This window comes from Canis lupus, chromosome 7 (assembly GCF_003254725.2).
Source record: "Canis lupus dingo isolate Sandy chromosome 7, ASM325472v2, whole genome shotgun sequence".
Taxonomy (NCBI): domain Eukaryota; kingdom Metazoa; phylum Chordata; class Mammalia; order Carnivora; family Canidae; genus Canis; species Canis lupus.
This window is the reverse complement of record NC_064249.1, coordinates 27,519,544-27,537,494: the sequence shown is the minus strand read 5'-3', so window position 1 is coordinate 27,537,494 and position 17,951 is coordinate 27,519,544. Positions and strand designations below refer to the sequence as shown.

Genomic DNA, 17,951 nt, shown 5'->3' with positions numbered 1-17,951 from the left:
TAGAGGGAACATTCCTCAACATCTTAAAAGCCATCTACGAAAAGCCCACAGCACATATCATTCTCAATGGGGAAGCACTGGGAGCCTTTCCCGTAAGATCAGGAACAAGACAGGGATGTCCACTCTCATCACTGCTATTCAACATAGTACTGGAAGTCCTAGCCTCAGCAATCAGACAACAAAAAGACATTAAAGGCATTCAAATTGGCAAAGAAGAAGTCAAACTCTCCCTCTTCGCTGATGACATGATGCTCTACATAGAAAACCCAAAAGCCTCCACCCCAAGATTGCTAGAACTCATATAGCAATTTGGTACCATGGCAGGATACAAAATCAATGCCCAGAAGTCAGTGGCATTTCTATACACTAACAATGAGACTGAAGAAAGAGAAATTAAGGAGTCAATCCCATTTACAATTGCACCCAAAAGCATAAGATACCTAGGAATAAACCTAACCAAAGAGGTAAAGGATCTATACCCTCAAAACTATAGAACACTTCTGAAAGAAATTGAGGAAGACACAAAGAGATGGAAAAATATCCCATGCTCATGGATTGGCAGAATTAATATTGTGAAAATGTCAATGTTACCCAGGGCAATTTACACGTTTAATGCAATCCCTATCAAAATACCATGGACTTTCTTCAGAGAGTTAGAACAAATTATTTTAAGATTTGTGTGGAATCAGAAAAGACCCCGAATAGCCAGGGGAATTTTAAAAAAGAATACCATATTTGGGGGCATCACAAAGCCAGATTTCAGGTTGTACTACAAAGCTGTGGTCATCAAGACAGTGTGGTACTGGCACAAAAACAGACACATAGATCAATGGAACAGAATAGAGAACCCAGAAGTGGACCCTCAACTTTATGGTCAACTAATATTCGATAAAGGAGGAAAGACTATCCATTGGAAGAAAGACAGTCTCTTCAATAAATGGTGATGGGAAAATTGGACATCCACATGCAGAAGAATGAAACTAGACCACTCTCTTTCACCATACACAAAGATGAACTCAAAATGGATGAAAGATCTAAATGTGAGACAAGATTCCATCAAAATCGTAGAGGAGAACACAGGCAACACCCTTTTTGAACTCGGCCACAGTAACTTCTTGCAAGATACATCCATGAAGGCAAAAGAAACAAAAGCAACAATGAACTATTGGGACTTCTTCAAGATAAGAAGCTTTTGCACAGCAAAGGATACAGTCAACAAAACTAAAAGACAACCTACAGAATGGGAGAAGATATTTGCAAATGACATATCAGATAAAGGGATAGTTTCCAAGATCTATAAAGAACTTATTAAACTCTACAAACAATCCAATCATGAAATGGGCAAAAGACATGAAGAGAAATCTCACAGAGGAAGACATAGACATGGCCAACATGCACATGAGAAAATGCTCTGCATCACTTGCCATCAGGGAAATACAAATCAAAACCACAATGAGATACCACCTCACACCAGTGAGAATGGGGCAAATTAACAAGGCAGGAAACAACAAACTGTTGGAGAAGATGCAGAGAAAAGGGAACCCTCTTACACTGTTGGTGGGAATGTGAACTGGTGCAGCCACTCTCGAAAACTGTGTGGAGGTTCCTCAAAGAGTTAAAAATAGACCTGCCCTACGACCCAGCAATTGCACTGTTGGGGATTTACCCCAAAGAAACAGATGCAATAAAATGCCGGGACACCTGCACCCCGATGTTTCTAGCAGCAATGTCCACAATAGCTAAACTGTGGAAGGAGCCTCAGTGTCCATCAAAAGATGAATGGATAAAGAAGATGTGGTCTATGTATACAATGGAATATTACTCAGCCATTAGAAACGACAAATACCCACCATTTGCTTTGACGTGGATGGAACTGGAGGGTATTATGCTGAGTGAAGTAAGTCAATCGGAGAAAGACAAACATTATATGTTCTCATTCATTTGGGGAATATAAATAATAGCGAAAGGGAATATAAGGGAAGGGAGAAGAAATGTGTGACAAATATCAGAAAGGGAGACAGAACATAAAGACTCCTAACTCTGGGAAATGAACTAGGGGTGGTGGAAGGGGAGGAGCATGGGGGGTGGGGGTGAATGGGTGACGGGCACTGAAGGGGGCACTTGACGGGATGAGCACCAGGTGTTATTCTGTATGTTGGTAAATTGAACACCAATAAAAAATAAATTTATTAAAAAAAAGAAAGAGTAGCAAAACGTATATTGGACAAACTAGACTTTAAAACAGACTGTAAGAAGAGACAAAGGAGAGCACTATATAATAATACAACAGACAATCCAACAAGATACAACAATTGTAAATATTTATGCACCCAACATGGGAGCACTCAAATACATAAAACAATTAATGGCAAGCATAAAAGAATTAACTGATAATAATATAATAATAGTAAGGGACTTCACCACCCCATTTACATTAATGAACAGATCATCCAAACAGAAAATCAACATGGAAACAGTGGTTTTGACTGACTCACAAGATCAGAAGAATATAAAAGATACTCAGAGCACTCATTCTAAAACAGCAGAATATACTTACTTTTAGTGAACAGAACACTTCTCTCAAATAGATCACATACTAGAGCATGAAAAAAGCCTCAATAAGTTAAAAAAGACCAAAGTTATACCATGTATCTTTTCTGACCACAACATTATGAAACTAGAAATTGACCACAAGAAAAAAATCTGGAAAGACCACAAATAAATGGAAGTCAAATAACATTCAACTAAACAAAGAATGGATTAAGCAGGAACTAAAAGAAGAAAATTTAAAATTACATGGAAACAAATGAAAATGAAAGCACATGGTTCAAAACCTTTGGGATGCAGCAAATGCAGTTCTAAGAGGGGAGTTTATAACAATATAGGCCTACCTCAAGAAGTAAGAGAAATCTCAAATAAACAACCTAACCTTTTACCTAAGGAGCTAGAAAAAGAACAACAAACAAAACCTAAAACTAGCAGAAGAAAGGAAATAATAAATGTTAGAGCAGGAATAAGTAATATAGAATTTAAAGAAAAGAACCCCCCCAAAAAAAACATCAATAAAACCAGGAGCTGGTTCTCTGAAGAAATCAATAAAATTGATCAACCTCTAGCCAGACTCTGTGGGAAAAGAAAAAGAGAAAAGACTCAAATACATAAAATCACAAATGAGAGAACCATAACCACAGAAAAATAAAGACTATTATTAAAAATGATATGCCAACAAATTGGACAACATAGAAGAAGTGAATAAATTCCTATAAACATATCAACTACCAAAACTGAAACAGGAATAAATAGAAAATTTGAACAGGCTGATTATCAGCAATGAAATTGAATTGGTAATAAAAATACTCACAACAAACAAAAGTCCAGGACAAGATAGGTAATTCTACAAAACATTTAAAGAAGAGTTAAAGCCTAGTCTTCTCAAACTATTTCAAAAAAGCAAAAGAGGAAAGAAAACTTCCAAATTCATCCTATGAGGCCAGCGTTACCGTGAAATGGAAACCAGATAAAGACACCACAAAATAAGAGAACTACAGATCATCTCTGATGATTATAGATCCAAAATCCTCAACAAAATATTACCAAAAGGAATCCACCAATACATTCTAAAAAATCGTTCACCACAATCAAGTGGAATTTATTCCCAGGTTGCAAGCGTGATTCAATATTCACAAATCAATGTGATACATCACATCAATAAAAGAAAGGATAAGAACCAAATGATCATTTCAATAGATGCAGGAAAAGCATTTGACAAAGTACAATATCTATTCATGATTAAAAAAAAAAAAAAACTCTCAACAAAGTAGGTCTAGAAGGAACATACCTCAACATAATAAAAGCCATCTATGAAAAGCCCACAGCTAAAATCATCCTTACTGAGGAAAAACAGAGAGCTTTTCTTTTAAGATCAGTAATAAGACAAGGATGTCCATTCTCACCACTTTTATTCAACATAGTACCTGAAGTCCTAACCACAGCAATCAGAAAACAAAAAGAAATAAAAGGCATCCAAATTGGTGAGGAAAAAGTGAGGCTTTCACTATTTGCAGATGACATGATACTATGTATAGAACACCGCCCCCCCCCCAAAAAAAAAACCACCAAAAAACTGCTAGAACTGATAAACAAATTCAGTAAACTCACAGAATATCTGTTGCATTTCTATATGCCAATAATTAAGCAGCAAAAAAAAGAAATTAAGAAAACAATCCCATTTATAATTTCACCAAAAGTAAGATACCTAGAAATAAACTTACCAAAGAGGTTAAAGACCTGTACTCTGAAAATTATAAAACATTGTGAAAGAAGTTGAAGATGACACAAAGAAATGGAAAGATGGATTGGAAAAACAAATATTGTTAGAAGGTCTATCTACCCAAAGAACAAATATTGTTGAAAGGTCTATACTACCCAAAGCATGTTCATGGATTAGAAGACAAATATTGTTAAAAGGTCTGTACTACCCAAAGCAATCCACAGATTTCATGCAATCTCTATGAAAATACCACCACCATTTTTCATAGAACTAGAACAAATAATCCTATAATCTGTATGGAAGCACAAAAAAAACTCCAAAAGCCAAAGCAATCTTGAAAAAGAAAAACAAAGCTGGAGACATTGCAATTCTGGACTTAACTTATATTACAAAGCTGTTAGTAATCAAAACAGTGTGGTACTGGCACAAAAGCACACACATGATCAATAGAACATAATAGAAAACCCAGAAATAAACCTACAATTATATGGTCAATTAATCTTTACAAAAGAGGCAAAAATATGCAATGGGTAAAGACAATGTCTTCAACAATGGTGTTGGGAAAACTGGACAGCAACATGCAAAAGAATGAAACTGACCACTTGATTATACCATACACAATAATAAACTCAAAATGGATTAAGGATCTCAATGTGAGATCCGAAACCACGAAAATCCTAGAATCTCTTCTAGAATGTTTTCTACACAGACAGTAACTTCTTTGACATTGGCCATAGCAACTTTTTTCTGGATAGATTCCTTTGAAGCAAGGGAAACAAAAGCAAAAATAAACTACTGGGTCTACATCAAAATAAAAATCTTTGCACAGCGAAGGAAACAATCAAAACTAAAAGACAATCTACTGAATGGGAGAAGATATTTGCAAATGACATATCTGATAAGGTGTTAGTATCCAAAACATACAAAGAACTTGTAAAACTCAACACTCAAAAGGCATATAATCCAATTAAAATATGGGAAGAAAATATGAATAGACATTTCTCTGAAGAAAACACTCATATGGCCAACAGACACATGAAAAGATGCTCCTCATCCCTTATCAAGGAAATGTAAATCAAAACTACAAAGAGCTATCTGTCAGAATAGCTAAAATCAAAACCACAAGAAACAATAGGTTTTGGCAAGGATGTGGAGAAAAAGGATCCTCTGGCACTGTTGGTGGGAGTGCATACTGGTGCAGCCACTCTGAAAAACAGTATGAAGCTTCCTTAAGAAGTTAAATATAGAAATATCCAATGATCTAGGAACTGGACTACTGGATACTTACCCAAAGAATACAAAAATACTAATTCAAAGGGATGCATGCAGCCTTATGTTTATCAAGCAGTATTATTTACAGTAGCCAAGATATGGAAACAGCCCAAATGTCCATCAACTGATAAACAGATAAAGAAGATGTGATATAATATATCCAATGGAATATTACTCAGCCATATAAAAGAATGAATCTTGCCATTTGCAACTACAAGGATGGAGTTAGAAAGTATAACACTAAGCAGAATAAGTCAGTCAAAGAAGGACAAATGCCATATGATTTCACTCATATGTGGAATTTAAGAAACAAAACAAATGAACAAAGGGGGAAAGAAAGAGAGGGAGACACAAACCAAGAAACAGACTCTTAACTATAGAGAATAAACTGATGGTTACCAGATGGGAGGCATGTGGGGATATGGGTTAAATACTAATGGGGACTAAGGAGTGCAGTTGTCCTGATGAGCACTGGATGGTGTATGGAACTGTTGAATCACTGTATTGTACTCCTGAAACTAATATAATACTGTATGTTTACTAACTGGAATTGAAATTTTAAAAGTAAATAAAAAGATGGGTGGAGTGTTTCTACTCAAAGCTAACAGATTGTCCACATGCCTTTTTCTCCTCTGCCTCTAAAGTTCTCACAAAATGGTAGTAGTTACATTTGTGAGATTAATGAACATCTTCAATGGACTAGTGATGTCAATAAACTTCTGGATGATAGAAAATACAGAAAATGGTAACTGACAAAGCCTAGCATAGGAAGCTAAAAGGCAGATGCGCTTGAACATTAGGATGGGGTATAGCTTTTCAGGAAGCAGTTTGCCTTGTGCAGCCCTGGAGAAGTTGGAGCTATGGAAGCCCAGTAATGATGAAGGGTGAGAGACAATGGAAGGCTAAAAATATACGCATTAACTGAAAGGATTCATTGAAAGCTTATATAGAAGAATCTCTATTGCCTTCCATCCACCTTAACATACACACTATATTCTACAGGGACATGGTCCATTAGCAGGCAAAATTTGAGTTTTTCTCAAAATGTTTAGAAAATCCCCAACAAAATCCTTGATTATATTGTTTAGATGTATTTCAGCATGACTCCAAGCTTCCCCACATAACCACTCTAATGTAAAGCCCACTTGTTGACAAGTCTTCCTCACATACATAACCCTACCAAGAAGGATTACATTTTTAAGTATGACTAGATAACCAAGATTTGCCAGACATTTGATTAAACCTTCCCAATATAAGAGTCAGCCCAAGATAAATAAAGATAAAAACATGATTATCAAAAATAGAGAGGTAATTCAGGGCACAGGTGAGACTTTAGTCTCAAAAAGAGTAGAGAAGACATATTGATATAGCAAAAGAAAATATAACTAGAGTGATCATGGCCTAGGCATTGGACAATTTTACTTAGTCACAATAACAAGACCACATTATTGATTTTCAACTTTTAGAGTCAATCTATAGATCAATCACAAAAAAACTCAAATAAGTTACTAAATACAATGCAAATGCTATAAACTTAACAAAACAAAAACAAAAATGCAGTGAATAGTTTTGTGGTTCTTCAACAAGTTAAATATAGAATTACATATGACCCAGCAATCCTAGGTAAATAGCCAACAGAATTTAAAACAGTTGTTCAAACAAAAGCTTATATACAAATATTCATCATAGCACAATTCACAATATTCAAGAAGTGCAAACAGCCTAAATGTCCATCAGCAAAGTGAATGGACAAATAAAATGTAGTATATTCATACAATGGAATATCACTCAGCCAGAAAGATACATGAATTCAGATCTATACTGCAAGATTAATAAAACTTGAAAACATTACACTTAGTGAAAGAAACTAGGCACAAGGGATGCCTGGGTGTCTCAACAGTTGAGTGTCTGCCTTTGGTTCAGGGTGTGATCCTAGAGTCCCGGGATGGAGTCCCACAACAAACTCTCTGCATGGAGCCTGCTTCTCCCTCTGCTTGTGTCTCTGCGTCTCTCTCTCTCTCTCTCTCTCTCTCTCTCTATATATATATATATATATATATATATATATATATGTCTCTTGTGAATAAATAAATCTTTAAAAAAAATCTTTAAAGAAAAAAAAAACTAGCACAAAAAGCTTTGATTCCCAAAGAATCAGTTAAAAAACTTAGGAGTGATTGCCGCTGGAATTTAGCACCTAAAGCTATTATTATTGTTATTGTTGTATGATTTCATTTCATGAAAGAGCAGAATAAGCAAATCCACAGACAATGAAAGCAGCTCTGAGGTTGCCAGGAACTAGGAGGACAGAGGATAAGGAATGACTGGTTAATAGTATATGGTTTTCATTGACATGATGAAAAGATTTAAAGCTAGAGGGGTGCTTGGTTGGCTCAGTCAGTTAAGCATCAGACCCTTGGTCATGAAATTGAGCCCCACACTGGGCTCTGAGCTCAGCACTAAGCCTGCTTAAGATTCTTTCTTTCCCTCTCCCTCTGTGTCTCCTCCCCCTGCTCATGCTCTCTCTCTCTCTCAGAAAAAAAAGAAAAAGATTTAGAGCTAGAGAAAGGTGATGGTTGCTCAACATTGTGAATGAACCTAATGTCACCGAGTTATGTACTTTGAAATTTTAAAATGGTAAATTTTAAGTTGTGTCTATTTTTTTGCCACAAAAAATGCAAAATAAAGTACAAGCAAAAGAAGTAGGGAAGTAGAAAAAGTGACAGAAGAAAGTTGAAGGGAAATAAGAGTGCTTCAAAACACCTACTTTATAAAGTGGAGGATCAACAAGATCTGCAAGTTATGAAGACATAAAAGTATTACTATATTACAAAAACAAACAAAAAAAGAAATGACTAAAAATATAATACAAATAACTGGTAATATGCAATATTGAGAGGACTGTGGCAAAGTGGAAGGATGTAATTAAACTAAACCCTAATTTATCATAGCAAGGAAGAGATAAGCAATATCCTAAACTGATATTAGAATAGAAATGGAAGTCTGTTATGAGAGGTAAAGAGGTGACTTCCCAAAGAATCAGTTAAAAAACTTAGGAGTGATTGCCGCTGGAATTTAGCACCTAAAGCTATTATTATTGTTAAGATGAGGAACTGGAGGGACCAGATCTACAAGGAAGGAATCCAGTAAGAAAGGGTCAGAAAACCAAGCAGAAATATTTAGGCTTGGAATGAATACTGAGAAGCTACTTTTCTCCAGAATTGACTCTTTTTTTTTTTTCTTTCAGCCCTTGGATATATTTTCTATAAAAACAGAGTCATATTGTATTGGAAGTTTCCAAAGTCTTATGTTGGAGAGGGTGTAGCTATGAGTGGCATACTTCTGAGAGGGCTGTGTAGTGCATTATCAGTCTGCTCCACAGTTCATATAGCCTTCTTCCTATCTTGTCCTACCCAAGGTCATGTTCCCCATCCTCCTCAAACATGCCATACAATCTAGACATGGCCACACCTACAATAGAGACCACACCTATGCAGACGTGATCTAGCAAACAGTAGACAGACCACTGATAGCTTCATTTTACAAAAACACCTGGTAAGAATTGCACAAACACAAGTTCTTGAGAATGGATAATCAGAAAGGCAATTTGAGGGAAAATTATAATACAATAAGACTTTAGGGGCAATCTCCTATAAATTGTGCCCAACGTCTATGAACTGAGCTAACAGAAGTATTCCTCCATCATAGCCAATACAGAAACACAACGTTTTGCTCTTTTTCCTTAGACCTACAGTGCAATGGTGATTCTTAAAATCTTGCCATTCAATGGAAAAAGAAGGTTGGAATGCAACTCCAAAGTGAAGAATACCCAAGGAAAGGAAACATGTTTCCCTAGAGCCTAGAGTAGAGGCAACCTATACTGCTTCTAGATTCTCCTAAGTCATAGACTCCTAGAATAAAGAGACACCATGGCCAGCCTTATAAATAAATAAATAAATAAATAAATAAATAAATAAATAAGCAGAAAGAATCAGAGAATATCCACAGAAGAAAAAGTTTATCTGCCCTTCTACTGAGACCATCATTCTCAGTATCCTGTTCACTTATGCCCTTGACCCATGACCCAGGTCATTTCACATTCTTCTTTAGGAATAACTTTGTGGGCACATGTGTGTATGTATGTGTGTATGTGTGTAAGATTGAGAGAGAGGTTGGTCAAGCAACGTGAGAAATAGAAACAAAAAGACATATGAGACAGGAAAAGAGAAGGAGAAGGAGGTCTTAGAATCAATCCTCCCAGTGGGCTGACTTGAACTCTTTTACCACCAACATTTGCTCTAATCCTCAAAGCATCTATTTAGGAAAAGTAATCACCTGTCTTAGAAACAAGAAGGCCTACTAGTTTACCAAATACATTTAAACAGAGTTCTTTTTGTTTAAAAAAAATGGTAATGGTACTCAAACCTTCACAAAAGCAGAATGTCTCTTCCATCTCTCTTTTCTTCCTGACAACTGAATCAAGATGAAAATCTAAATATCTGAGCAGCCTGTGTGTCAAGGAAATTGTAGGAGGAAATACACAAATGTTGTAATAGTAGCTTTGACATCTAGAAGTAAATGCTCTGAGTTTTAAAAAATGAATTTCTCTGGGAAGAATCAGAACAATTCCAGGAGGAAAAGTTAACATTTCTCCAGTGGTTTACAAAGTCATCTGAAGTGTATCATATATAAAGAAAAAAGCATGGAAGTTTTTGGGTATCCATCCCCTGCCTCAATATCCTTGGAATTTGCTACCTGAAAATTACTACTTGATTAATGGAGTAGAAACTAGCATTTCTTGATTTGCTATTATTTCGAAGCACTTTGCTAAGAACTTTTTTTTGTCATAAATAGTCTCCACAATAACTATTATAAAGTAGCATTTGTTATCCACATTTCATAGATGAGGAAACTGAGGCTCAGTAACAAATTTGAATATAGATTTTGTAAATTCTGAAACTCATCCTCTAATCCTAACCTGATATATACTAGAGGATCGGATGCAGACATTTAATGTTGACCATGCATAACAAATGCATTTTTCTCCTTTGTTTTCCCACCTAGGCAAGTATTGATGCTCCATGTTTGGGTGTCCTGGCAGCAGAATTGTCTCTTCTGTGTTTTCATAATGATCCCTTAATCACACATCAAGCATCCTTGGGAATGTGTTACCTACTCTGGATTGCAAAGTGTCAGAATGGTAAGAATGATTTACCATCTCCTCTAATAGATACTAAGAATCTGTCCCTAATTATTCTATTTGTGGGTCTCAAGAAGGCTCTATGTCTGTAGATTTCTAAATCCTTCCCCAAGATCTATAGTTCCACTTTTTAAAATGTATTTTGTAATCTTTTTAGAATTATCAAAATATGCCAGTAGTGGTAGAAGTGGTTCTTAAAGATCTATAAGGCACTTGACTTAGATTAGTGTTGGATGTTAATGGTAGGGACAAGAATGCTGTGGGGAAGAAGGGAAGAAAAAAAGAAGAAAGGCTACTAAGAAGAAAGGACTTTCTAAAAAGAGGCATGTTTTTCCCCTCTAATGGACATCAAATAGAATACTCAGATTCTTGCTTCCATGGTTGGGAAAAATTAGCCCAACACTAAAATAAATACTGCTCTGGCCAGTCTAACGAGGCATAAAAGCAAGTCCTGAAGGTACCAAACTATTTCCAAATAAGTTAAACAGAGAAAATATCTATCCTCTCATAATACCTAACTATTAAATATATAAATATAAATACATATATTTGTTCTCAAGGCATTGAACATCAGATAACAAAGGACAATGATTCCTGAGAGATGGGAACAAATGAATAAATGAGATGGGGATTACAATTGCCTGAGCTTACCACCTAAAGTTTTTAGGCTCTTACCTAGTGGTCTCACCAAGTTAAATATACAGAATTAGGAATTCAGAGAGGTCAAGATAGCTAGGGTTTACAGGTCTGAATACCAGAGATGAGTGCACAGAGAACTGCAGAGATCTGCAGAGGGTTCCTCTTAACCATTCAGGTGTGAAGTGATCAGAGCATGCTTGTGAGGAAACTATCTGAGGCTGGGGGGACTGATTAGAGAGAAAAACCCAACAAACTCATAAAGGTTGGGAATAGTACCTATGACTATTAGTCAGAATTTAAAACTTCATAATTGATAAGTAATGAGGTAGAGTACTCAAAGGGTTTTGTTTCATTGGAAGGAAAAAATTATCTCTAGATGAAATTGTCTTAGTACCACTTAATGAAGCTTAAAAACAAGATCTAAAAAGATCAAGTGATCTCCAAATACTTTAAATGCTCATCAGACTAAAGCTCACTACTGACTACTCCCAGGAATACAAAAATTCCTGCACTCAATAAGTTAAAATTCACAGTGTCAGACTTCCAGTAAAAATTACTAGGTATGCAAAAGAAGCAGATTACAAGCCATAATGAGGAGAAACATGAATCAAAACTGACACAGAAATAATCCAGATGATAGAATTAGTAGACAGAGACAATAAAAACAATTATTGTAATATATTCCAATTACTTAAGGATTCAGAGAAAAAGATGAGCATGTTAAGTAAAGATATAAAAAAATTTCTGTGGGATCCCTGGGTGGCTCAGTGGTTTAGCACCGCCTTCAGCCCAGGACGTGATCCTGGAGACCCAGGATGAAGTCTCACGTCAGGCTCCCTGCATGGAGCCTGCTTCTCCCTCTGCCTGTGTCTCTGCCTCTCTCTCTCTCTCTCTCTGTGTCTCTCATGAATAAATACATAAAATCTTTAAAAAAAAGGAAAATTTTCTAAAAGACTTCAATTGAACCTCTGGAGATGAAAACTACAATATCTGAAATGAAGAGCACTCCAGCAGACATCAACTGTATAATTTTAAGAGAGCCAGAGGAAAAAAAAAAGACACATTTCATCCAGAGGAACAAAGTAAATTTCTCATCAGAAACAATAAAAGCCATAGGCAATGGAGCAGCCTCCCAATGTACTGAAAGAAAAAAAAATCTGTCTGGAATTCTTTAGCCAGCAAAAATTCTTTTAAAAACAAAAGTGAAATAAAGACATGTTTAGATATACAAGAGCTGCTAGAATTCACCAGCAGATCTGCACTATGAGAAATATTAAAATAAATACTTTGGGGGGGAGGGGCAAGATGGGGGAAGAGTAGGGTCTCCAAATCACCTGTCCCCACCAAATTACCTAGAAAACCTTCAAATTATCCTGAAAATCTATGAATTCGGCCTGAGATTTAAAGAGAGACCAGCTGGAACGCTACAGTGAGAAGAGTTGGCGCTTCTATCAAGGTAGGAAGTCGGGGAAAAAGAAATAAAGAAACAAAAGGCCTCCAAGGGGGAGGGGCCCCGCCAGGAGCCGGGCTGAGGCCGGGGCGAGTGTCCCCAGGACAGGAGAGCCCCGTCCCGGAGACGCAGGAGCTGCACCGACCTTCCCGGGTGGAAAGGGGCTCGCAGGGAGTTGGAGCAGGACCCAGAAGGGAGGGGATGCCCTCGGGCTCCCCGGGACAGTAACAGCAACTGCGCGCCCAGGAGAGTGCGCCGAGCTCCCTAAGGGCTGCAGCGCGCACGGCGGGACCCGGAGCAGCTCGGAGGGGCTCGGGGGCGGCTCTGCGGAGGGGGCTGCGGGGCGGGAGCACGAATCCAACAGCGCAGGCCCCGGAGCACAGGGCGCCGGGACACAGCCCAGGATCCGGCCTCCCCCCGGGACAGGCAGAGGCTGGGAGGGCCCAGGACAGCGAGGACGCTCCTGCCCCGAGCTGAGCAGATCAGCGGCCCTGCCCGGCGCCTCCAGGCCCTGCAGACGGAGAGCTCTGGAGTTACTGCGGGGGCTGACTCCAGGGCTCCAGAGCTGCCGCAGCCACTGCAGTTGTTCCTCCTGAGGCCTCATGGGGTAAACAACCCCCACTGAGCCCTGCACCAGGCAGGGGCAGAGCAGCTCCCCCAACTGCTCACACCTGAAAAATAGCACAACAGGCCCCTCCCCCAGAAGACCAGCTAGACGGACCAGTTCCAGGGGAAGCCAAGGGACTTAAAGTACACAGAATCAGAAGATACTCCCTTGTGGTTTTTTTTTGTTGTTGTTTTGTTTTGTTTTGTTTCGGTTTGTTTTGCTTTTTGATTGTTTCCTTCCCCCAACCTTTTTTTTCCTTTCTTTCTTTTTCTTTCTCTTTTTCTTCTTTTTTTTTTCTTCCTTTTTTCTTTTTTCTCTTTCTCTTTTCTTTCCTTCTTTCTCTCCTCTCTTTTTCTCCTTTTCCCAATACAACTCGCTTTTGGCCACTCTGCACTGAGCAAAATGACTAGAAGGAAAACCTCACCTCAAAAGAAAGAATCAGAAACAGTCCTCTCTCCCACAGAGTTACAAAATCTGGATTACAATTCAATGTCAGAAAGCCAATTCAGAGGCACTATTATACAGCTACTGGTGGCTCTAGAAAAAAGCATAAAGGACTCAAGAGACTTCATGACTGCAGAATTTAGAGCTAATCAGGCAGAAATTAAAAATCAATTGAATGAGATGCAATCCAAACTAAAAGTCCTAACGATGAGGGTTAACGAGGTGGAAGAACGAGTGAGTGACATAGAAGACAAATTGATGGCAAAGAGAGAAACTGAGGAAAAAAGAGACAAACAAAAGACCATGAAGATAGATTAAGTGAAATAAACGACAGCCTGAGGAAGAAAAACCTATGTTTAATTGGGGTTCCCGAGGGCGCCAAAAGGGCCAGAGGGCCAGAATATGTATTTGAACAAATCCTAGCTGAAAACTTTCCTAATCTCGGAAGGGAAACAGACATTCAGATCCAGGAAATAGAGAGATCCCCCCTAAAATCAATAAAAACTGTTCAACACCTCGACATTTAATAGTGAAGCTTGCAAATTCCAAAGATAATGAGAAGATCCTTAAAGCAGCAAGAGACAAGAAATCCCTGACTTTTATGGGGAGGAGTATTAGGGTAACAGCAGACCTCTCCACAGAGACCTGGCAGGCCAGAAAGGGCTGGCAGGATATATTCAGGGTCCTAAATGAGAAGAACATGCAACCAAGAATACTATATCCAGCAAGGCTCTCATTCAAAATGGAAGGAGAGATAAAGAGCTTCCAAGACAGGCAGGAACTGAAAGAATATGTGACCTCCAAACCAGCTCTGCAAGAAATTTTAAGGGGGACTCTTAAAATTCCCCTTTAAGAAGAAGTTCGGTGGAACAATCCACAAAAACAAGGACTGAATAGATATCATGATGACACTAAACTCATATCTTTCAATAGTAACTCTGAATGTGAATGCGCTTAATGACCCATCAAAAGGCGCATGGTGTCAGACTGGATAAAAAAGCAGGACCCATCTATTTGCTGTCTACAAGAGACTCATTTGAGACAGAAGGACACCTATAGCCTGAAAATAAAAGGTTGGAGAACCATTTACCATTCAAATGGTCCTCAAAAGAAAGCAGGGGTAGCCATCCTTATATCAGATAAACTAAAATTTACCCTGAAGACTGTAGTGAGAGATGAAGAGGGACACTATATCATACATAAAGGATCTATCCAACAAGAGGACTTAACAATCCTTAATATATATGCCCCGAATGTGGGAGCTGCCAAATATATAAATCAATTATTAACCAAAGTGAAGAAATACTTAGATAATAATACACTTATACTTGGTGACTTCAATCTAGCAAAATGAACTATTGGGACTTCATCAAGATAAGAAGCTTTTGCACAGCAAAGGATACAGTCAACAAAACTAAAAGACAACCTACAGAATGGGAGAAGATATTTGCAAATGACATATCAGATAAAGGGATAGTTTCCAAGATCTATAAAGAACTTATTAAACTCAACACCAAAGAAACAAACAATCCAATTATGAAATGGGCAAAAGACATGAAGAGAAATCTCACAGAGGAAGACATAGAGCCAACATGCACTTGAGAAAATGCTCTGCATCATTTGCCATCAGGGAAATACAAATCAAAACCACAATGAGATACCACCTCACACCAGTGAAAATGGGGAAAATTAACAAGGCAGGAAACCACAAATGTTGGAGAGGATGTGGAGAAAGGGGAACCCTCTTACACTGTTGGTGGGAATGTGAACTGGTGCAGCCACTCTGGAAAACTGTGTGGAGGTTCCTCAAACAGTTAAAAATAGACATGCCCTACGACCCAGCAATTGCACTGTGGGGATTTACCCCAAAGATACAGATGCAGTGAAACGCTGGGACACCTGCACTCCGATGTTTCTAGCAGCAATGGCCACAATAGCCAAGCTGTGGAAGGAGCCTCAGTGTCCATCGAAAGATGAGTGGATAAAGAAGATGTGGTTTATGTATACAATGGAATATTACTCAGCTATTAGAAATGACAAATACCCACCATTTGCTTCAACGTGGATGGAACTGGAGGGTATTATGCTGAGTGAAGTAACTCAGTCGGAGAAGGACAACATTATATGTTCTCATTCATTTGGGGAATATAAATAATAGTGAAAGGGAATATAAGGGAAGGGAGAAGAAATGTGTGGGAAATATCAGAAAGGGAGACAGAAGGTAAAGACTCCTAACTCTGGGAAATGAACTAGGGGTGGTGGAAGGGGAGGAGGGCGGGGGTGGTGGTGACTGGGCAGTGAGGTGGGCACTTGATGGGATGAGCACTGGGTGTTATTCTGTACTTCGGCAAAGTGAACATCAATAAAAAATAAATTTATTATTAAATAAATAAATAAATAAATAAAATAAATAAAATAAAATAAATACTTCAAGAAAAAATTCCCAGGTGAAAATCTAGATCTACATAAAAGAATGAAGAGTAATGGAGTACAACTATGTAGGTATAAACTATAATTCTTTTATCATTATTTAAATCTTTTAAAATGATAATCACCTGTTTAAGGCAAAAAATAACATAATATAAATGAAAAAGAGGGTCATTTCATAATGATAAAAGGATCAGTTAATTAATAAGACATAACAATTCTAAACACATATGTCCATAAAAACAGAAATGTGTACAAATTAAAAATCAAAATACATTAAACAAAAATGGATAGAGCTGAAGAAGATCTGGAATTACAGTCAGAGAATTCAGTAACCCTCTCTCAATAATTTATAACACAGAAAATTATTAAAGATATAGACTTGAACCAACTTGATCTAACATTTATAGAATACTCCACTAATAATGGAAAAATGAACATTCTCAAGAGAAAACAAAATTTACCAACATAGAGCATATTTAAGCCATAAATCAAGTCTTAAGAAAGCAAATTCCTTCAATCATACAAAATATATTCTCTGCCCAAAATGGAATTAAATTAGAAATAAAACCCAGAAAGATATCTGGAAAATTCAAAATATTTGGAAACTAGGTAATCCACTTCTAAAAAGCCCATGAATCAAAAAAAAAAAAAAAGACATAAAAATGGAAATTGAAAGCATTTTGAGCAAAAATGAAAATATAATACCCATAAAGAAAACTCCAGACTGAAATGATCTAGCAAACACTTAAAGAAACTATACCAACCCTATACAAATTCTTCCAGAAATTAAAGAATGAGGGAATACTTGCCCATTCAGTGAGGCTAGCAACATTCTGATACCAAAAGCACATAAAGACATTATAAGAAACACAAAAAACAAAAAAACTACAGGCCAATGTTCCTCAAGAACACAGGTACAAAAATTTATAAATAGATCCACATATATATGGTCAAATGGTTTTCGATAAAAGTTCAAAGGAAGTTCAGTGAAGAAAGAGTAAATATCAGTAAATGGTCCTGGAAAAATTGGTTATATATATATGCAGAAGAAAAGAATTTGACCTGTATCTGATACATAATGCAAAAGCTAATTCAAAATGGACCCATAAGACTAAACATAAAATCTAAAACTATGTAACTAGAAGTCCTTGTACCTTGAGTTAGCCAAAGTTTTTTTTTCTTTTTCCTTTATTTCTTCCTTTCTTCTTTTCTTCCTTTCTTTCTTTTGTTCATGCTTTTTTTTCCCCCAGGGGAGAGGGCAGCAAGGGAGAGAGGCAGAAGGAGAGGGAGAGAATCCATACTGAGTATGGAGCCTATCTCAGGGCTTGAGGTCATGACCTGAGCCCAAATCAAGAGTGAGATGCTTAACTGACTGAGCCACTCAAGTGCCCCAAAGATTTCTTAAACACACCACCAAAAGCCTGCCCTATAAATTTTAAAAATGAAAAATTAAGTATTTCTGCTCTTTGAAAGACACTGTTAAGAGAATAGATAAGCCACACACTGGTAGAAGATTTTTGCAAGTTACTTATCTGATAAAAGGCCTGTATCCAGAATTTAAAAGTGAATACTAAGTAAGAAAAAAGACAACAAATTTAAAAATATATTAAATTTGAACTATTTGAATCATTTCACCAAA

At 37.3% G+C, this 17,951-nt stretch overlaps 1 protein-coding gene across 8 annotated transcripts in view; it reads left to right on the top strand.

Annotated features, from left to right (window-relative positions):
• MROH9 (maestro heat like repeat family member 9) overlaps positions 1 to 17,951 on the top strand; it is a 98,610-nt gene that overhangs the window by 43,443 nt on the left and 37,216 nt on the right. For all 8 annotated transcript variants that reach the window (XM_049112302.1, XM_025430375.3, XM_025430381.3 and 5 more), the window contains one exon: positions 10,607 to 10,742. In XM_049112302.1, the coding sequence (XP_048968259.1) occupies positions 10,607 to 10,742 (136 nt within the window). The remainder of the gene's footprint in view (positions 1 to 10,606; positions 10,743 to 17,951) is intronic.